General features: G+C 40.1%; 2 protein-coding genes across 4 annotated transcripts; one reads left to right on the top strand and one right to left on the bottom strand.

Moving 5' to 3' along the window:
• The first annotated feature begins 9,060 nt into the window (after positions 1 to 9,060).
• Positions 9,061 to 19,791, top strand: LOC133884447 (uncharacterized). 3 transcript variants are annotated; one of them, XM_062323868.1, is made up of 9 exons: positions 9,061 to 9,301; positions 12,528 to 12,590; positions 13,273 to 13,355; positions 13,491 to 14,420; positions 15,479 to 15,539; positions 15,610 to 15,722; positions 17,292 to 17,382; positions 18,660 to 18,707; positions 19,337 to 19,791. In XM_062323868.1, the coding sequence occupies exons 4-9, from the start codon at positions 13,594 to 13,596 to the stop codon at positions 19,376 to 19,378; spliced, it is 1,182 nt and encodes a 393-aa protein (XP_062179852.1). In that variant the 5' UTR covers positions 9,061 to 9,301; positions 12,528 to 12,590; positions 13,273 to 13,355; positions 13,491 to 13,593; the 3' UTR covers positions 19,379 to 19,791. The 3 variants fall into 3 exon arrangements, with proteins under 3 accessions (XP_062179852.1, XP_062179849.1, XP_062179851.1); XM_062323865.1 differs by having other exon boundaries at positions 13,456 to 14,420; XM_062323867.1 differs by lacking the exons at positions 17,292 to 17,382; positions 18,660 to 18,707; positions 19,337 to 19,791 and adding an exon at positions 15,961 to 17,276 and having other exon boundaries at positions 13,456 to 14,420.
• Positions 19,792 to 20,235: 444 nt separating this feature from the next.
• Positions 20,236 to 21,445, bottom strand: LOC133884448 (uncharacterized). Its single transcript, XM_062323869.1, has 3 exons — positions 21,022 to 21,445; positions 20,769 to 20,917; positions 20,236 to 20,681 (listed from the first exon to the last, which is right to left on the bottom strand). The coding sequence occupies exons 1-3, from the start codon at positions 21,130 to 21,132 to the stop codon at positions 20,360 to 20,362; spliced, it is 582 nt and encodes a 193-aa protein (XP_062179853.1). The 5' UTR covers positions 21,133 to 21,445; the 3' UTR covers positions 20,236 to 20,359.
• Between the last annotated feature and the right edge of the window lie 1,550 nt (positions 21,446 to 22,995).

Below are 22,995 nucleotides of genomic sequence, written 5' to 3'. Positions count from 1 at the left end.
AAATTTAAAAAAATTCAAAAAAAATCTTAAAAAACTAGACACAATCTAAGAACTTCTGTGAAAAAAGTTTCAAAAATAATGTCGTTTGCATCATATTCTATAGGGAGAAAGTTTGAAAAAATGAAAAAAATTGAAGCGTGCGGCTCAATTATTAACTCACGTAGGAAAGTGTAACATGCAACACATATTTTTCTTGTATAAAACGTATTTTAAGAGAACCTTTAAAATTGATTTCACTTTATTAGAGTTTTATTAAATTCTCTATGATTTTTACAAAGTTCACAAGCATAAGTGAATATGTTAAGAAAAATCACTGTAATTAATTTTTTCATGTCTACTATTATTTTTTCTACGTAAATCATAATATAAATAAGCTAATGAAAGTGGTTTCACTAATTTTTAAGGTGTGATGGGTCAGTTATGAATTAATCTAGTCGCAACACATTTACACAATCATGCATGTTACAATAACTAATTCATGAGTTCATATATTTTAACAGATATAGGATCATGTAAGAAGACTAACAAAATTAGTTCATGATTTTTGGATTAGCAAAGAGTAAACTATGCATTTACCTTGGTTTAACAAATAAAATTTCTCACAGAAAATTTTGAACTTTTTTATGAGTATAAATACTTTTATTCATGTAGATCATGTTACAAGGAATCCAACAAAATTTGTTTCACTTGATTTGAAGCTCGGATGAATTAGTTATTGATTTTACAAGATTGAACCCTTTTTTAGATTTTTTGTTGAACTGCGCTGAAATTCGATAAAACCGCTCGATAAATCGAGAAAACCGAGCGGTTACCGAGCCAAACCGCTCGGTACCGACCGAATCGAAAATGCGAGAAAATCGCTCGGTAACCGACCCAAACCGCTCGGTAACCGACCCAAACCGCTCGGTTACCGAGAGGGCAAAAAACATGATTTTTTCGCAAAAATTTAAAATTTGCCGAATGAATTTTCTCCGAATTTTTTGAATTTTTGACCGGTAATCGCGGTTACCGCGGTTTTCGGTTACCGCCGGAGGTCGGTAACCGACCTCCGGTCGGTAACGCGAACCTTGGATGGAAACCCACTTCATAGCAAAAATTTTTGGGAAAAAATAAAAGGCTTGCGAAACTGGTTACTTCTAGCCGCAATAAATGGCGTCGTGCAAGGTGTGGCCGTGGCCAAGCCCGCGAGGTTCAAGGGGTCGCGAAGGAGCTGTACCTGGGCTTGCGAAGCAGCAGCTCGATGGAGCCGTAAAGGGGCCTTTGGGTCAAATGTTCGCTCATGTCCACGATTCGCCATAGCCCTTGAAGAGCTGCGGCTTCAAGCTGAACGTCAAAGGCTAGCGAAGTTCTACGAGCGCTGAAGGCCTGTGAAAGGGTCGAAGGCCATTGTCTTGCGCACGAAGGCCCAGCGTGAGGTGGAGGCACATCCCTGCACATGAGTGCCCGACATGAAGGCCCGCGAGGTGCCCGCGATCTTGCTTACAAAGGTGCTCGGCATGAAGGCTCAGCGCGCAAAGGTGCCTGCGGTCCTACACGAGACGAAGGCTAACGAATGCCTAATGTCGGTAGGCCTACGCATCAGGTCCACTGTGGTGATGAAGCACGATGAAGGCTCACACGCTGGGACGAAGCCCACTGTCTACATCTGCTGCAAATTTCTTCTTGTACAAAGGAGTTCGACGAAGGTTGAATCATGTACAAAAGGGCCTTCCAGAAGAAAGAGTCTTCTATTTGACAAAGCCAGCAAACCTTCATGTTACAATAAAAATTCTAATGAGAATAGTAAACGTTGTAGAATTTATATAAAAAGGAGCAATTGTAGTGTGGACTTATCTGCTGCAAATTGCCTCTTGGACGAAGGGTGTCCCCTTGACAAAGGGTGCCCCTGTACGAATGGTGACTCTTGTACGAAGGGTATTCCGGTACAAAGGCTTGATGGTACAAAGGCATGCTTGTTTTACAATAAAGGCTTAACGAAGGATTATTTTTTGATGAAGGTCTGACTAAGGGTTGTTCTTCGACGAAGGCCCTTAAAGGTTTGTTCTCGACGAAGGCTCAAGAAAATTCTTCCCGACGAAAACCTAACGTGGAGTTCCTCCCTGAGAATAGCTCAGCTGGTACAGAGGTCCTACTGGTGCAAAGACCATGCCTATACCAAGGCCCTGCCCATACAAAAGTCGTGTCTGATTCGAAGGGTACCTCTTGTATGAAGGTCTTGCTGGTACAAAAGGTGCCTCTTATACAAAGGGTATCTTTTGTACGAAGGCCTCCTCTGTAACCTTGCTGGTATGAAAGGTGCATCTTGTACGAAGGCCTGCTTACAAAACATGTCTGATCCGAAGGCCTCCTCACTCCTTAGAACCGGTCCCCATGGTCGGCACCAACTGTTAGAACTATTTCTAGCTACATTACCGAAGGGTTCAATCCGGGCAGAGAGAGGAGTAGATATGGAAAGGATCCCCTCTTAACCTCTTGGGTTCTTTATATAGGTGAAGGAGGAGAAGTGAAAATTTCTCTCCAACCCTTAATGGGCTACAAATATTATATAAATGTTTTTGAACCTTTATATGGGTTGTTTTGTTACATAGACTCCTTCGTGGGTTCAAACCTTTCCCCAACAGACCTCTCCCCTCTCAATACTATTTTAGCAGGGTATAAATTTGGCATGCCTAGAAGATCGGGTATTTTAGGATTTATTTTCATTTTAGTGCCTCTCACGTCACTCACTATCTGGTCGCATGTGCCACGAGTCACACTATGATCAGTCCTAAGCTTGATCCGCATAAAAGATAAGTCTCGTAGAATTTAATACGAGGCAAGCGCATCATGCCACTGGAAAATTTGCACTTTACCAAAATATGCCTTCCCATGTCAACGACATGTGGAACTAGATCCACCTATTATTGATATGGCCTGACGGTATTTTGTTTCGACAACATTTGGTTTTACCATTGTTGTTTTAGCATTCTTTGATCGCCTCTCCCCCATCAGCGACTAGGGCTCTACCCCCGTCGCCTCTTCTCCTCATTGCCACTCGTCGGCCCTGATGCCTCTATCACAGCTGCCCCTACAGCCGCACGCCATCTCCATCCTGGTCAAGGCTTGTCGTTTCCCGCCCCTCACCATCCCGGAAGGTAAACTCAAACCTTTCCATCCGGCTTGAATTTGGAGCTTGTTGTTCTGTGATGTTGACCAAAACGTGATATGGTTTGGACCTAGAGGTCAAGTAGCTGGTGGCGCTTCTTTTTGCTGGTACATGGACTGAACTGATCATGAGTCTCTTCCATTTTGAAATAGAATGATTTATATAATAGCAAGTACATGCACTAGTTGTAGCCTGGTGAATAGGCAACCATAAATTTTACTTATATGCATTGTTTCAACGCTAGGCCCTAGTTGGGCGATGAGGCCACCTAGGCGGCAATGGTGGAACCAACATTTGAAGAATGGTTGTCCATAGTTAGTAAAAATATATTTCTTTAATACTTAATTATATTTCAAATAGTAAGTTGTATAGTGCTCTCAACTCTTTGCTAAATATGGGTCATTCTATAACTTAACTCACATTTTTTCTCTCGTTCGATTGATTCAAATAACTATGCTGGGAGCTGACTTTGTTTCTCATGTTACCACCTCTAGAGCTTATGGACATCTTATGATGGATTATTCTTTCTTGGTATCGATGTTTGTCACCCAAAGTTGATAGTCTAGGTTAGTCATTCCAACATTACCCATAGCAAGATCTCAAACAATATTTTGCACAAATACATTGTCTCTATAAATTTCTTTGGAAACGTTGAACTCTGGACACTGCACTTCCCTTGTAATATTGAGTATATTCTAAATTAAGTGCTTCTTTTGAATTCTTTTTTGTTAAGTCTTCAAAACATCTTGATGAAATGTTGTGGTAAGATAAGACTTTAGAAAATAAGATAAATGTATTCCATGAGATACTGAAGATAACTAATTTATAATAGAGATAATGTTGACGAATTTTACATTTTATAACATACTTTGAAAATAAATTTGGGTTAAGCTAGAAGAAAGATGATTATAGACGTTGTGGGTATATAGTGGATTTTGGACTATAAAAGATAACTAAGAAGAGGTTTATAGTGGATTCATAACCGAAACAAAATAAATATTATGGACTATATGGTGGTACCAGATAGCACCAAACTTTTGGTATGACGTGAACTAGGAATGAGATGATCAATTGCAATAAATAAAGTAAAATAAAAACTCGGAGCTACATGACTACATATGCTGGTTATGGATGCTAGTACTACTTGTTATTGTTGTTTGTCTAAGATGCGCATCCGCTCTTGGCTTTTTGCAGGCACTCAATGTTGTTGTATACGCAGCGCGCGAACCCCCCCCCCCCCCCCTAGTTATTTTGTTCACGATATTGCCACGATTATTCAGCACAAAGATAGTTTTTTAAGGAGACATTTTTCTCGTTTATGGATGAGCTAATGTATCTTAATTATACTACTTGAGCCATGAGAGGGATCTGAGTCATGTTGATCGAGGCAATTCAAAAGGAGACAGGGGCATAGAGCGTTATGACTATTTAAAAAAAGAAACACAAAATGCTTAACCAAAATATTAGTAAATATATATTAAAATAGCTTTTTAAAATGTTTTATATGTATATTGACTTTATTGAAAATGCATCTAGCCCCCCTATGTGGATTTTGGTTAATTGATGATAAACGATTAAGGGACTAACGTGTTTATTGAGGTTATGAATAGGTTTTCGTTCCAATGGAGAAGTTAAACGATGATGACGTCCTTCAAAAGAAAAGAGAAGCGGCATGTAGTCACTCAATAAGTTTTAATTCGCTTTATTTTCGAATTTGAATTTAGGAATGTCGTTCTATCAAGAGGGACGTGTATTGATAGTTTTGATGGTGTCTCAGTGCTCAAGTATCCTTTTAGAACCCAAAAATTAAGAGACACAATAATCCGTGAAAACTGGGAAAGTGTTGTTTTTGTCTGAATCCGAAGTCTCCGGGTTGAACTGCATACTCTAGATTCTGGACAGCAGCCCGAAGTCTCTGAGCTGGGAAAGTGCTCTGAGCCGGGCTCTCAGGTTGTCCTAGATACTCCGGGTAATCGGAGTATCCAGATTATACTCCAGCAGATAGTCTCGGTTAGAGCCTAAAAGTTTCACCTGGACCCTCCAGGTTGACCCGAATACTCTGGGTTATGTGTTCATCCGGACCCTCCGGGTTGGGTTCCGGACAGGCTCTTAGCTGTGCGATTTATACCAACCCGGAGTTTACAGGTTGACCCAGATACTCCGGGTTAGTTCAAAAAGCACAGTAACAGTTAATTTTTGATGGGGAGGGTATAAATACCCCTCCACCCTCTCCTTCATTTGCTGCTGAACAACTCGTGGACAAACTCATTCGTAGCCATTCAATAGCCCTCCTAACTCCTCTAGAACCTTAAATCTTGGAAGATTTGGAGAGTAGGATTGGGAGAATGAGACTAAGAGCTAGTGAGCTTAAATCCAATCTTGAGCACTTGAGTTCATCGTCAAGCTGTCGATCCGCATTCTTTACTCTTGGAGTCTTGAGCTCCTAAATGGTTAAGCATCGTCCAGAGAGCACACAAGCTTGTGGAGTGCCTTGGTCTTAGTGGTCGTTTGAGTGAGAAAAGGGTTGAAAGAGACCCGGCTCTTTGTGAGCTCCTCAACGGAGATGTAGGCAGTTCTTTGTGCAGTGACCGAACTTCGTGATACAAATTCTTGTCTCCTTTATTTTCTTCCATATTTTCTTTTTCTAGTTAATTTTGGGCGATTTACCTCTATCTAATTGTTTGTGAGTGTGTAGTTGCAGGTTGTTGGTCAATATGTCTTGAGACATCTATTAGAACATGCGGTAACTCATAAACGAAAGTAGATTTGCTTAACAGTTCTTAGTTTTTGATTTCCTATTTAGGCCGGATTATCCGGGTTCGCTCAGAGTATCTGGGTCTGTATAACCCGGAGTCTTCAGATTGACCGGAGTATCCAAACGTTGTAATTCGCTGTGAAGTTTAAAATTTCAGATATTGCCTATTCATCCCCTCTAAACGACATCAAGATCTTTCACTTATGACCAACGAGAAAGGAATATTTAACCAACGATTGCCCTCTTGGTGCATCGGTAGTACGAGAGCTTTGACTCGATGTGGGCAAATAGAACTTTTCCTACTCCGTTTGTCTTAAGTCGAGTTATTAATTGGATTGGACTCTTGTCCTAGAAAATTTATCCATAAGATATTACAAGACTTTGAATTGTATTTGCAAATATATTTTGAATATACTTTACAAATGGGTTTCACTTGCTTACAAGTTGGTGGTACTGCTTATTGGTTATTGCTTTATACATATAAGTTAGTCATATTTAGTTACAAACTAGTAATAAGTTGTATTGTTTATACACAAGTACAAAATTTTTACACCACAAGTCAGTTACACATGCTTATGATCATTTATATACACTTATAAGTGGGTAAGTTACATGACAATATGTACTATAAATAACCTTCTAATAAAAGTTTTTATATACTCCTATAAAATACACGAGTCGTGGTAGATCCGATCGATCTCCATCGTTCATCCAAGTTGATTAAACAGTCACCATGCAAATTTGGACCTCGTTCCTCTTTCCAAAATACATTTAATTTTCTATTATTTGTCTTTCATACATATACATCAAATATTTATCTTTCGTACATTTAAAAATACATTCAATCTCTCATTATCTTCCTTTCATACCTAGACGTCCAATATTTGCCTTCTATACATTCACCACCGGGTTTCTCTAGATGGTGTGTCGCCTCCCACACTTTGCCTATAGCATCAGGTTTCTTTAGATGGTATGTTGTCTCTCACACTTCGCCTATAATGCTGGCTTTCTGGAGAAGGTGTGCCACCGTCCACACGTCGCCTCCAATGTCATCTACCATGGAGGTCGCCTCTGTCACGCCATCTTTACACCGATGTACTATACGAGAATTATTTTCAACCTCTCACAAATCGGTCACCATCTTTATCAAGGGATAATCCCTGATAACGATCCTGGGTATACCAGATGTAGTGAAAATAGTCATATTAGGTCATGATTATGATTTTTGTCATTAATGATAACATAGTCATTGGTACTAACATATTTGTCAAGAATATATGTTAGTATATCTCATGGATGCAATACATCAAGAAGTCACCACAGCCATGACAAAGTTTGATTGAATTGGAGAAGTCTCAGGAGAATTGACCTCACCGGAAGGTCTGTTGCAGAGGAGTTTGTACTCATCGGAGTATTGTGCATAGAGGCTGATAGCCTCACCGAATAGTTTGATGCTCTACGTGTTGAACTCACCGGAGTATTTTTGACAAATAGGGAGAAGGATGATGACCTCACCTGATAGTCCGGTGATCTGCATTGGGTAACACTGGAGCATTTCTTGCAGGGAAGAATGCGAGTGTAGAAAACTGAAAATCAACCCATCGAAAGGTCTAGTGCTTGGTTTGTGCACACTGGAGTATTTTGTGCACACTAGGGTATGACATCGGAGTATTTCTTGCAGAGGTGACTGCAAATGTTGAAGAATGAAGATCAACTCACCGAATAGTCCGGTGATGACAGAGATAGTTGCACAGGAGTATTTCCAGGAAAAAAGAAGACAAGCTTCAAGTCATCAGATGGTCCGGTGTGAATGTAGTGAACACCGAAAGAGTGCAACGGAGCATTTTACACAAAGAGGCTGCAAAAGCTCGGCTGGCTTAAGATAACTCACTGAAAGGTCTGGTGATGGATTTGAAGGCAGACGGAGTGTTCGATGTTCACAGAGACTGTGAGCAGAGTTATAACGGCTAGTTTCTGAGTTTATACTCACTGGATGATCTGGTGTTAGTACTACTGTTCTCATCAAATTATCCGATGTTAACAGCTTTTCTGAGTCATTGAAAAAATGGCTAGTTGGCGGGTTTAAGGCTATAAATACCCCACTCAGTTATTTGAGGGTGTGACATGCTGTTAGAGTCTAGAGGAAGCCTCATATACACTTAAGAAGACATCCAAGTCATTAAAGTGTTTAAAGTGATCATCCAAGACAATTAAGCATAAAATTATAGAGTGTTTAGTGCTTATAGGCCTAGAATGAGTTGTAGCTAGGTGCTACAGCTTGAAGAATGGATCAATGAGTGATCCTATCTTGTACCGAGTGGTACGTCAGCGCCTTGGAATCTTGTTGACTAGCCGACATCTTAGGCCTTGGTGGCTCAAGCTTGTTGACCTTCCGACTTAGTGTGAAGCGGCGGCAAAATACGTGTACGAGGACGCGGAGACCCTTGGTTTAGTGGCTCAAGCTCCATAGAGATCACGGTGGCAAGTGACCCGAAGAGAAGATAGTGGTGAGACCTTGCCTTCGTGGCTTGGTGGCTCATCGTATTTGAGATCTTGATTTGGTGACTTGGTAGCTCAAGAGTTATAATTGGAAGAGACTTGGCGATAGGGAGTATATCCTTTGTGGAGCTCCAACGTGGATTAGGAGTGACATTCATATCATCAATATCAGAGGATAAAAATCTCTTGTGCCGAGTTTATCTCTCTATCTTATTTATATTTTCGCATTTACATACTTGCAATTTACCTTGCTAGAGTATGTTACAATCCTTTTCAGCGGTAGAGTAGACACACTAGATAAACTTAGAACATATTTAGATAAAAATTGAGATAGATTTATCTTGTGAAGTTTCTGAAGCCAATTTTATTTAGGTTTCTAAGTGTTCTAATTCACCCCTCTCCTGTTCAGATACTCATTATTCTCCTTTCTCTTGAAATTATATAATCATGTTGTAAATTTTGTGTATATAAATATCTCTTTTATTATGCTATATTCCTTTACTTCTTCATATTTTTATATTTTAAATTAATTTTACGTGTATGAAATATATGTGCAATTGCTAGTTTGTTTGGAGTGGAAATGTATTTTTTTACATGATTAAAAAAATAGTAATTATTTTTGGCTTCCGACCTCACCACGTCGGGCTGGGATCGGCCCAAAATTTGGTCCGGACCTGCACTAGGCCTCATTCAGAGCCAAGGTCACCCACAGCACCTCAGCTTCCTGCTTGGTTCGGCCGCTCCGTCGCCGCCGCGAGCCGCCGAAGAAGAGGAACGGCAGCCGCCAGATTCTGGTGGTTCCACAGAAGAACGGCAGGCAGCCAGTCGCACTACCTCCGCCGACGCGTCGATTGGCATTGAATTGGTGATCCATCCCAACTTACGGTTGTTTTCTGTCGTTGGTAAGGAACCCTAACCTGCTTGGATGCAATTTCTTCTTCTTCTTTTATAGGACTTATTTGTTCTGGGAGATAGATCTCTTACCTGCTTCTGTGAGCAATCGAATCCAATTTTTCCAAAAAGAAAAAAAGGATTGGGTGTTTAACTGGACACCCATGGCCAACGCTAAGTCCGTCCCTGCTAAGCGGCGTCTAGATGGCCTAGCATACATAGGAGAAGAGGAAGTAGGTGGATGATGAGGTGAAAGAAGATGAGATAAACGGAGGTGGGGAAGAGCTCTAAATGGCGGGAGGGGTGGGATCCATGGCGACGGACGAGATTCGGCGGCTGCTAAGGTCGACTTGACCTAAAAAAGGCGGCACCCAGGAGGCCGCCTTTTTTTTTTTTTGAGAACGTGCTTGTTACGTATTTCATTAAGAGACATTTATTACAACGGCCTACCGATGCGGCCTGATACACTAGAGTATACTAATAAAGCGACCCAACACAGCGCCGAAACAAGCCGACAAACATGTACAACATACACGACGCAACCAAGCTAAGGAGCACACCGAAGCTACAACTTGGAGCGGGCTCGACGAGAGGATCACCATAGCACAGAGCTTGAGAGAGAGAGAGAGAGAGAGAGAGAGAGAGAGAGAGAGAGAGAGAGAGAGAGAGAGAGAGAGAGAGATGAAAAAGCATTGCCAGCCTGGCGGTCGGCCGTGTAGGTCATAATCGCGGCAGCCAGCTACAACCTAGGGCCCAGGTTGTGCCTAGGCGGCAACATATGCCATTTTTCTAAACACTGCTAACTGCTTCTATGGATGCCCTTTTTGTTCTTTGTAGCAGTAGCCAGATGGAGCGGCAATGATGAATTGTCTTATTTCATGCACAACATGATAGTGCAATTCTTGCATTGGATTAGCTGCTTCCAGGACAGATATGAAAAGCATTTAATTACATGTTTCCAAGACGGAAAAAACTAGTGTGAATGTGCGTGTTCTTATATGCAAATCATGAATGATTTCGCTGTAATTTTTCCAATTACAGACGATGCATGATTCCCAACTCCCGAAACTAGTTGGGGTAGTTGAATTAGAACTACATATATCCCATTCTTATCTTTGAATTTTAGCCACCGCATGGTGCCTCAAATTCTCCGAATATCTCTGGTTACAATGCAGCAATTTAGCAGTGTTGTGCAGGGCCACTTGCTTGTTTCATTATGGGTAACTTCAGAGAAATTAAACTGTGTGCGTTCGTGAGTAGTATTTAAATTAATGCGTTGTAACAGCAGATATTCGGACAATTTGAGGCACCATATGGTGGCTAAAGTTCAAGAATGTAGGATAATAAGGGGAAATATGTAGTCCTAGTTGAACAATCCAGTGATATTGCTTTGCAACTTTTGCTTACAAACCAGTCGGACATTTTTGTTAATGTTTATTGGAACTCCTAGCTCATTACATTGTATACCAATGAAAGCATTAGGATAAATTGTTTTGATGCTAATGTTTTATGTGTAGCAGTGCATAGGTTTCGTTGCTAACCCAATAAAATGAAGTATTCTATCGTCATCGGTTACTTCTTCTTCAATGCTTTTAAACTTTTTTCTATATTATTCTGGATTTATTTCTAAACTTATATATATATATATATATATATATATATATATATATATATATATACTGTATATCTACTATGTACCTAGGCGCACTGTACTTCACTGTTGCGCCACCCCGCAGTTACCATAAAAAAAACAGTATAGTTGCGACTCACAAGATAAGTTAGTTACTACAAACATATATGGTTGTAACTGGGTACCTTATCTGGTCGTAATTATGCACTTTTTTGTCATGTGATCGTAATTGGGTCACCTCTGCGCACACTTCCAATTACGATCCAAAAAGCAGTATAGTTGCTATCGTAATTGACTTTTGTGTCATGTGATCGTAACTCAACTATCTGCGTTGTCGTAATTGATTATTTTCTTAGTCGTAACTGTGATCGCAATTGGGTCACCTTTGCGCACACCCTAGTTATGATCAAAAAGCAGTATAGTTGCTATCGTAATTAACTTTTTTGTCATGTGATTGTAACTCAACTATCTGTGCTGTCGTAACTAACTATTTTTTTAGTCGTAACTAGGGTGACGCAGCAGTAAACTACAATGCTTCTCGTAATTATACACTTTTTATCATGTGACCGTAACTCACCTATATGTACCGTCGTAACTGATTAGTTTCTTAGTCGTAACTGGGGTGGTGCGAAGGTGGCTGTAACAACTGAGGGTGACGCAACATAGTTCATTGTTGCGCCTAGGCGCAGAATAGACTCGTCGTGTATATATATATGCTCCCTACTATGACATACCACATAAATGAACTGGATATACTCCTTTATCACTATGAGTATACTTATATACTCATTCTAAGATACTCCAATGTGAATTACATGAAAAAATTGAAAAGAAGTCTATCAATTTTAATAGATTTTGATAATACTTTCATATTTGTACATAAAATGTAATATACTCAAAAAAAAAATATGTACAAACCACTTAAAAAAGTATACATACCACTTGGATGATCTTATATACTCACATGCTCCATATACATACCATTTATCACATGAGATACTTCCTATGTTATGAAATATGTATGTGAGAGTACATACTCCGCGAGTAACAAATATGCTTCCTATATATATATATATATTGGACATCATGGGTAATTTGTTTTTACTTCGGTTTGATTTTTCTTTTGTGGATTTTAGTGCTGTAACAGCTATGAGGTAAGTTTGTAGTTCAAAAGGAAACATGGTTAGCATTGTCATAACGTATTTCTAGGTGCTTCTGAACAAGGATTTCTTTCACATGCCCATAACCATATTTCTCCTTCGTCCTAGATATTCCCCAATTATCTACTTCCCTCACTCCCCCTCCCTAATTTCCTTTGTTCTCTTATTGCTCCTTCCCTCCTCCTTGGTTGGACTTCCTTCCCTCTTACCCTCTTCTGGTCCATGCTTCCTCTTATCCTATACACATTCTTCTTGCCCTACCTCCACCTTTCCGCTGTGAGCTATCCAAGTGTCTAAATTATAGATCTATTACAGGCATATGCTTTATTAAAGTTGCTAATTGCCATATCTGCTTGTCATACATATGGGATTAATACTAATGTCAATAATCTTTACAAACTTGCATGTAGTTTGTCTTCACACTGTACTGTGAAAATTTTGTGACAGGTCTATTGTTACTTCTCTGGTGATTGCCCGCTATTCGGATCAGAATTGGAGGTTAAGAGGAAGGTACATATATATGAGTTCTGAGTACATAAGAGGTTTTGGTTGCTGCTTCTTCATCCCCCCTTTGTTGAATACGCCTGGATCTACATAGTTCATTTTCATTATTCTCAGAGGATAAACTGAAACCCTAGGCAGCTAGAATTGGAATATTTGACTGTGAAACCGGAACCAACCTAAATTATATCATAATGACACATTTTAGCCCAGTCCAGCATTCTTTAGCAATAAACCAGTAATTGAACTCCCACCTTTGTCTAGTCTTGTTTGCTTGTGCTGCCGATCCATTGCCTGGTCGTAAGGACAGTGTGCAATATTGATTTACTATGCTGCATACACGAAGACTAGTAATTTGAGTTATTAGCATGTAATAAAATTGAGTTTTGTCATGGGTGATGAATCTCTTTATGCAATAGGTTCCTTTTGAATTTTCAGCTAAGCTTTTAATGACTATAGTCTGTCAGCCTGTTGGTAGAATTAGTCATATCATCTGTGCACTATTTCAGAAAAGAGGTATAACTGTGAGAAGTGAAAACAGTGAAGAATTAGGTTGCTTGGCAGAAACCTTTTAGCATGCCCTTTACTGATAACCTCTGTCTTATTGGTAGTGCTGATTTTTTCCCCTGACTGAGTAGTAACTTAACCAGTTCTTTGCTAAATTGTTTCTAATTCGTTATCCATCATCCAGGAACTTATTCATAGGAATTGGAGGATGGGTTATATCATTAAGTTTGAGGATTAGCTTATCAAGAAATTTACTGCAATAGACAGGTATGATCTATTGATCTTAACTCATGGTAGATGAGTTCTCCAGTATGGTAGATATATTTGGCTTCTGAACATTTGCTGCATGTTACATGTGGCGTAACAGATGACTCCAAAATGGAGTGAATGCTCTTCAAATAGTTGCAGGGAACTATCTTCACATGAAAATGCAGAGTGCAAACCAGCCTTAATAGAAACAGTCCCTTCATCCACAGGCTGTTTTAGTTTACCGACTGCCAACAGAATGTGCTCCCTATCTGCCCAAAAGAAGGATGGCAATGTTTATCAAAGGAGGAAGATGGATAAGGATTCAAATTCCTTTGCAGCATGTGAAGAAGCTAAAGAAACAATGACTCAAAGTTGCACAACTTCTGAGGATCACTCTTCATTACTGCTACCTATTGTTCCCTCAGAAGCAACGATTTTAAATTCAACAGCAGGCACGACCGATCCTATCCTGGATTCTGAAGACCCCGCTGGAGTTTCATTGGAGCCTAATTCTGGTGGGAATGATAGATTCATGGCTTCAAGTATTACCCCATCTTTCATGATTCTAGACAAAAAGGATGCTGCTGAATGCTCCTCATCAAATATCAGCCCTACAGAACCAATAACTGAGCTTATGTCACCAAGGGATCTTTGCATTGCCATACTGAGAAAAGGTGGACTCATAACCGATTCACGATCTAGAATCACTACAGCAGAATTCACTGATAGTGATGCCAACCCGCTGTTGGCATGCAATACTTGTGGTGGTTTGGAGCATTCACTAAAGATGCTAATATGTGATTCTTGTGAAGCAGCATTTCATTTGTCTTGTTGCATCCCTTGTATTGAGGAGCTACCAACTGATGAATGGTATTGCGTGCCATGCTCGTGGAAGAAACCTAAGGGTCTTTATGGTAAACTGTTGGAGGGTAAGGTCAAGTCTTCTGGGAATACAAACCAAAAGCCTCATGGCATGAGTCACATAGAGTACATGCTGAAAGATACCGAACAATATGTCAGTGGGGCTCGAATAGGTAGAGATTTTCAAGCAGACGTGCCAGAATGGTCCGGTCCAACTTCCAGGTGTGTTTACTTATGCAATGGCATTATTTCCAATGTTTGCATGAATTAGGAACAGTGTCAATAAATTTTGGTATGGTAAACTTTAATTTCTGAAGATTGCTAATTTCATGAAGATAAAGATTATTACACTTTCTTACTGTGATCTTTTTTTCTTGAAGAAACATCATATTACTTTCTTTAGGTACAATTTTGTATGACATGTTCTTCATTATCCAAGAATTGAATGCATAGCTAAATCAGATATAAATTACTGTTTGTTTTTTGAATTATTCATATGCTGGAGTCATCATATTTACCTATTCTATCTGATAGGTTCTTGTACTGTTGTGAAAAGGAATAATATCACTTTCCGGTTTAGATGAGATGAGAAGTGTTTTAATCGTGAATTTTATTCGCTACCTTTTTCCATTGCAAAGTATGTGCCATATCAGACTAGTAGCCAGTAGTACTGGATGTTTTATCATTACTGACCAGTCAAATCATTTAAAACGTAAGCTCATATGACCCGAAAGATGGAAAGGAATTTACATATTTGTGATAATAAGTACAATTACAGAAAATGTAAAATAAACTAAAGATTTAGACAACATTAGGTGAGTAGGGCTGCAGCAACCACCTACTGTTGCATGCACATTCATGCAGGTTGGTTGGATTGATGGCTTAAATCAGATAGTGCCAGTGTTGCAAAACTTATGGTATAGCCTAATTTTGAACTAGCATCTATACAATGCTTTCGCGTTGATGTAGGAGACACCTTGGCAAGCATATGACTTATTATTATTCAAGCATTCGATTATCTACCATTAGCTTATCCATTGTATAAGCTCGACATATGGCTTATGCATACTGCTCTATTTCTTCAAGGTAAATTTTTTTTCTTACTGGTCAGAGTTTCAACTTTTCTTATTATTGGTCAATATCCCACAGTCCAACGAATAAATTGCTGTAAGATTTCATTGATATAATGTGTAATTTTCGTGCTATACTGTCATTGCCCCCTGGTCACTATTTCTAACATTTGCTATACTCATGTTTATTTATTTTTATTATATGTGCAGTGGTGATGGTTATTTCGAGGAACCCTCTGAATTTGATCCTGCTGAACTAACTAAATTGAATGTAAGATTGTACCATTGAAGTAGTTGTTTTCCCACATAAAGTTTCTTAAGCTAGTTTCTTGTTTGCATAGTGGTGGAAAACGAGTAATCAAAATAGAGCTTCGATTGGTAACTGGATACAATGCCATGAGACCTTGAACCCGGGAGACTCTGACAAGGCAGTTGTCTGCGGCAAATGGAGAAGGTAAAGAAATTTCCTGTTTTTAAGTTTCCAAATATATACTCCTTTCGGTCGTCAAAAGATGATGTTTTGGACAGGATTTCAGATACCAAGGCAAGGGTAGTTTAACTTTTATGCCCCTATTTACTTTGAGGCACATTGTTCCAGGGTAAAAAACAATGACAAATCGCTCTCCATCTTCACGGTTCCTCCCTGCCTCTCCCAAAAACAACTCACGTTTGTGGCTTTGCACACCGTGCAGTTGCATTGCTATTGTGGTCAAGAAGCAATCGTACTCCAGTGTGATCCGCGTGCCGTGGCTCTCCGCAGCCTCCTCCTAGATCCACATGCTGTCAGCGCCGAGCTCCGCGTTCTCCACCACCCCTGCCCAGATCCGTGTGCTGCTGGCACTGAGCTCCACATCTTCCGCCGCTGCTGTAGGGATCCGCGCACTGCTGGTGCTCTGCAGCCCCCTGCCGCCATCGCCGGTCTGTCTAACCCTCAAGAATTCCTTCACATACTCGTCCATGGCCATGATCCATCGCTGCTTGATTGCATGTTTCCGGCGCTCCTCGGTCTCCCCCCACCGGTGCCCCGTGAGTTGCTCCCTGACCTCTGCCGCCGTATCCGCTGGCGCTCCCTGACCTCAGCTTGTGTTCAGATCCCTGACCCACGTCACAGCTCTCAGTTTTTGCTTGTCTTCTTCCCAACCGACTAGTAGTAGTACTAGTACTCATGTGAGGCATGGCATTAATTGAGTTTGCTTTGGAAATAGAATCACTGAGTTAACTTGCATTGATTAATTAGGGGCAGAAATGGCCATTTGCTCCTTATTTTCCCTCAGCCACATGGTTTCATATATTTTAGCAAAAATGCTCCAGCGTCAAGTATTCTTGGGGGAGTATTTATCTGCTTTCTTTTAATAACGCGAGAACTCAAATCTGAGAAAATACCAATTTAAAATTCCCATTTCAACTTTTTTTCCCCGAGTCATGTCTTGGTGGTTGGTTGTTCCATTTTTATGTAAGGTCCTCAAGGGATGTCGGAAGCGTTAAAACTTCTCTTTTCATCCTACTACAAGGTGGTTAGTAGTGTTCCCATGTGGGACATGGCAGAAGCTGGTCAAAACATGGTTAGTTGGTTAAGCTTGGTCTATTTATGGCCAGATGTGGTGTTAAATTAATATATATATATATATATATATACCTATTTTATTTGAAGAAGAAATATTTTGATATATTTCTAGTGATTAAACCCCTGAAAATGTAACTGTTACCTAATCTACGGACTGCACTCCATTTAGCAATTAGCATATCTAGTACAGTTCGACTAGTAATTTTTTTTGTATCACATTGGTTGTGGAGCTATGCTGTAGGTCAAAAATGAATTATGCAGTTGCTTTTCTGTACAGAGCATCCCTTTTTGCCGCTTTCATCCTTTTTCTAACCTCTAGCGGTGGAAATTTCCATTTTCCTTATTTGACTGAAAATGTGGAAATAGTTTTCTGCCAACACACTTTTTTTTTCATTCTGTTTTGTTTGTATCTTATGCTCTGTGAAGGTATGATATTTTGTCTCATGGGATCTCCTGCAGGGCACCCTTATATGTTGTTCAGTCAGATGATTGGGATTGTTCTTGTTGTCTTCTTTGGGATCCAGCCCATGCTGATTGTGCTGTTCCACAGGTAACATTGTAGTTATTTTGTTACAGTAATGCTAAAGTAGTGTAAAGCATCTTGCTTCAGTTTTTGCTTGGTGGCAATTACAAGTGCAGGGTGTTAAAAGTACCCTAATGTTGATCATGTAATCAATGATCTTGTAAAAGTCCTGCTCCTTGCTCCATGTTGCCATAACTGACACACTATAATGCTTTTATGACATTTTTCAAATTTAGTTAATTTGTTTCTTTTGTTCAACTACCCAGTGACTAGGGGAGGGGGAAGTAAAGCTGTTATTGCACAGTACTGTTTAGTTGTGCGAAGTGTTACAACATGTCCTACTGAATCTTACTTTTGAACCCAAGTCATTTTTCCTCATTAATTCTGCACTTGTGTTATTCTTAAGAAGAGCTATCCATGAAATCATTTACACGAATTCCAAAAAGAAATAATAAGCTGTGTAAAAGGTGTGAATGTTTGACACTATCTTGACAAGACCTACCTTGAATTCCTAGCTTGTATCAAATTTCCAGATTTATGATATTGCATACTATTTTTCAACTCATGTACATCAATTCGCAAAATCATACTTTGCTAGATATATTTTATTTTGTGTAATTAAAGCAATTAATGTTAAAAGGTGCTCTATTTCTTTAAGAAAAAGGATGCTCTAGCAGCTACCGTATTCCTAAACGTGGCCCTCAATAATTTGGACAGTAAAGAGTTGTAGAGAAAACAAACTACAGCCTAGTAGTACTGAGTTTGTTACCATTTAATAAGCTTATGACCATGGATCGAGTGCTTCATTTGAACAATGGTGATGGCTCCATTCAACATTTTTTTATTATTATTGGAGTTCGAGTATTTATGCATAGCAATCTGTACATTTTTTGTCATTGGAACTAAACCTTTTCTTTTTTGGCTGAAGTAGATACCTGCACTTTACATATTTGATTGTCATTCCTTTTTCGATTGGGATTGAGTGAAATTGTAGTGTGGAGAGGGCTGTCTGCAGTGAGGATTCCAAACTTCAACCAATACATTGAGAATTTTTCTATCTTGTTTATGACTAGTACTATTTTGAATATACCATGAGATATCAGAAATGAATTAGTAATTTGTAGTCTTCCTTAGTGTTTATAATTTTCTAATAGGTAGCTCAGGGAATCCTGTCGGTATCTGACCCTCCATTGGTATACAAAACCTCTGCTTGGTCTATTGTATGCCCATAACGCTGTAGACAGGATACAATCGATATTTTGAGTTATGCTTTTAGCTTCCTGAAATTTTATTGTTCAATGTAGGAACTGAAGACCAGTGAAGTTCTAAAGCAGCTGAAGTATGTTAACATGGTACATTCTGATCCTACAAACTAGTGCATTTTATTGTTACTGATTCTGCATTAGAAATTCATCGTGACCTGTTTTTTTAGTGTGGTTAACAGACCGATGAAAATTGGTAAGAGGCAAGGAAAATGAATGCCTTAAATCTGTAAAAAAAAAAAAGCAATCTGAGGGTACACATTTGTTATAAATTATGACATGATCACATGAACTAGCCTGTGTATGTCAGCTTCCTACGACAGGGCTTGATCTTAGAACATAGTAATTGCGGGCCATGTAGTTTTAGGGTTAGAATCGCCATTCCATCCGGCATACTTGTGCATAATATGTTTCAACTGCTGAAGTTACTATATGGGATTTTTGCAGTTAAATGCCATGCTTAGTGTAGTAGAGAAGTCTTTCAGATAACTCAGATGTTACCAACTTAAATATAATGCTTCCTATTTTTTACTGACCTGTGGTATTTATGTCGAAGTTTGGTTTAGGACATTACTGTTCAAGACAATTACTACATATATGGATTTTTCTATTATCAATTTGTGAATTAAAAATATATTGGTCTGAACCTAAGTAATGTGATCTTATTAACTTATTGTTTGAATTCAATCTGACATGCTCTCCTTTTCAACACTATTCAGCTAAAAAATCAGCTGGTTGGCCAAAACCAAAAGCCTGCTTAAATTCCAGGATGATAGTGGGCGATTCCTGAAAAATATGACTGTATGAATGAGTTGCTGTGTGTCAGCGTTGTCATGTAATGAGCCCATCTGTAGTCAATAGAACATATGAGAATTATGTTGTAGCCTCTTCATCTAATTGACCCTCAACACCGTTCCCCTTTGTATTGTCCTCATAGGTTTATGATCCAAAAGAATTGTACAACTTAGGTTTGTTTGCGCAGTTTTGGGAGCAGTGTACCTCTACTGATGTAGTTACTGCCAAATAACTCTCTGATCCTGCGCCCAGTTTTGGTCACTTTTGGATGAGGGGGGGAAAAAGCAACCAGAAGTATATGCTATTATGTGTGCTATTTTATTGACATTATTGGATGTTTTCATAGAAGAGATCAATTGGGATTCCATCTTGTGATGCCTGTCGTTTGTTTGTACAATCTGTAGATACATGTTTGGTTTTGAGTACTATGCAATTCGATGGAACAGACATCTTGCATAGGCAATCACCAGTTGTACAAAAGCATGTGAACAAAGACCTGCCATTTTGAAAGTGGTTTTGAATCATCATTATCGTGATACATCATACTCTGGACACCTGAAGATACTACAGAGTTATCATTCTCATGTTTTAATTCTGCGACCAGTGAGCCTGAATGTAATGGGATGGCCTTTCATATGTTCCTCAGCTGCCCCCTTATACAGGAAACAACAGGGAGGAAGACGAACCGCCGAAGCACACGCTGTTTTGAGTTAGCGCCCACTTTGCCTACTAAGAATTTGAGATCGCAGAGGACGTTCTGCGCTTGACTAAAATCAGAACTGAAGATATCAAGCAGAAGCATCGATCGATCCTCCGAGTGGTACACAGGATGACAGGATGAATCAAATGAAAACTGAAGACAACGGAGGGCGTGAAGTGATAAGGGGTTCAACACTGAAGAAATAGCAGTAAGTTGACGACAGCATAACGAAGTGGGGCGCATCAGATTAGACAGCATCCCCACGATGTGCAGCTCCAACATCTCCTTTGTCAGAAAAGGGGGACGGAGATTGCTCGTGTTTTTCAGGTTGTACTGTGGGTGGGTGGCCTGCTGGGATCCCTTCGGCCTGCTGCTGCTCACTTGGCTTGTTGGCCGCCGGCGCAGCGTCCTCTGGCTGCCTCCGCAGCATGATGAAGGAGGTGATGCCGAGCGCCGTGGCGGCCAGGGTGAGCACGGCCGCGCCGGCGAAGAGACCGTCCTGGATGTAGCCGAGGGCGTTCATCGTCGCGCCTCTCAAGAGCAGCGCGAACGCGATCACCGCCACTACCCTGCATGCAACACACGTACTCGTTCGCTCATCTGTTCACGCGTAACTATAGTGCGTGCGTGGTGATTTGTGGAACATGGTCACTCACCACGAGACGACGGCGCAGACGATGCCGACGACCCGCTTGGTCTCGGAAGGAATGGCGCGGGACCTGTAGTAGCCGACGGCCACCGAGACGGTGATCTGGGCCGCCAGCAGGAAGATGGCGGCGCAGACCCCCAGCCCGGGCGAAGGGATCTGCGGCAGATGCACTTGTAAGCAAGCGTCGAGATCACAGCGCAACAAGATCATGCATATGTATAAACTATAGCTAGATAGAACGTACACTAGTGCATGCTTACCAGGTATGACCCCTCTGCCGCGAATCCCAAGATGGCACTCAACAACCCTAGAGACCCGACCACCGCGGACACGATGAGCACCGTCTTATCCATTTTTATTTTCATTTCCATGCTTCTCCCCCTAGCTCCCTACTACTGGCCGGCAGAGACAAGTGATGCTGGCAGGCGTGGCTACTCCGTCTGCAGCAGTCTAGCTTAGATAGATCAATCTATGTATGTTTATATAGATGTAGCACACTTGCAGTCTTGCAGAGAGCTGAACTCAGCTCGGGAACATATGCCGACGTAGGTTCTTCCATGATTGATTCCATAAGGGCCGGGGTTGACAACTTGACATGGACTGTCTAGCAATCAGTTGACTCAGATTTTTTTATAATCTGAGTGAGCCCGCTTATCCCATCAAACAACGAAGTGAATCTCACAGATCTGATGGCCCAGAACACTGACCGGAAGACAAGAAAAATTCAGTTCATTGAAATTCAGCAAACCCGTAAACAAATGTGTCTTTCTTTTAAACATATAATCATTTTCTGTTGTCTTGTTTGTTTAGATAATGAAATATAAATATTCCAGGCCTCTGCATATGACAATGGACATTGTCCTGCTGGCGCGCTAACGGCACCGATGAATCCCTTCAGTGTACTCTCTTGTTCTTTGGGGTGACACAGCCCGACTGGTTTCACATATTGCTTTGTCAGTGATACATTTCTTGCTTGAATAAACATATGCTACATAACCCTTGCGAAATATGTGTGAAATCATGAATGCTGAAAAATTGGTTTTATTGTGAAATTGGCAAAAACAAAATGTTTAGCGTATTTATGATATTGTGCGGATTAACGTGAGTTAAATTTAAAGAAGTTGTACTTAGAATTGGTTGTTGGTTTTTGTAACATCCAGAGTTTTAGAATTTAGAAAATAGTCAAAATTCACACATGTTTAAATTTTCTAATTATTAAACAAACATAAAATCAAATATATATATATATATATATATATATTTGATGTATATATACTCATATGCATATATTCAAATATATTATTTGGCTAAGTATTCCAAAGATCACTAATTTAATTTCTAAATTAATCATTGTAAGAAATTGATCATATGTATTTTGGTTTAATTATTTTTATGGTTCTTCGAGTGGAGATTTGAATTTGAACCTCTCTCAAATTCAAATCTATTCCTTTGATCTAATTCAGCTTATCTAATTCAAATCTTCTGAATTCAAACCTCTCTCAAATCCCAAGGTTTCAAGTTCAAATCTTTTTCCTAATTCAAATACCCTTATTTGAATTAATATCAAACACAATTTTAAATCCAACTCCATATATTCTTTTCGAATCAACCACAAATCAAATCCAAATCCTAATTCAAATAAACTGTTGGAACCTAAGTCTGTCGGAGGATGAACTCCTCAAGCGGGGATCCGGAGGGACCCCCTTTGAGATTCGACCGGGGGGATGATTCTACATCTACCTCGTACGTGAATTAAATGCGAGTATGTGGGAGATGCAGGCGGGACGGATGATCGGATGCTAGTGAGAGTAAATGCTCGAGGGATTTAGACAGGTTCGGGCCGCACGGAGAGTAATACCCTACTCCTGTGTGTATGCTATTAAATGCTCTGGGAATGCCTCTCTGTGGATCTCTTGGGTTACAAGGATTTCTGTCTAAGTCTAGAGCTTCGGTCTTCAAGCGTCGACCTCTCTAAGCCTCTGCTCGGCTTCGTATGTTGTGATTTGAGACTTGTTGAGCTTGTCTGTCGTCTGGGGGCCTCTTAAAACTTCTTGAACCTCTTCTTCTCTGGGGTGCGCTCCCCTTCTTATACCTCATCGGGGCGGCTTGGCGTGCCCAGAAAGGAGGGCACGAGTCCCCATGAGCCATAAATGGAAAGCAACCATCATGGGGCTACAATTTGATGTTACGAGGGTTGAAAAGTGCGTCCCCGGTCGGTCTTGTCACCCATTATG

Source organism: Phragmites australis, chromosome 11 (genome assembly GCF_958298935.1).
Source record: "Phragmites australis chromosome 11, lpPhrAust1.1, whole genome shotgun sequence".
NCBI classification, from domain to species: domain Eukaryota; kingdom Viridiplantae; phylum Streptophyta; class Magnoliopsida; order Poales; family Poaceae; genus Phragmites; species Phragmites australis.
The sequence above is the reverse complement of the archived record's forward strand: the minus strand, read 5'-3'. Positions and strand labels throughout refer to the sequence as shown.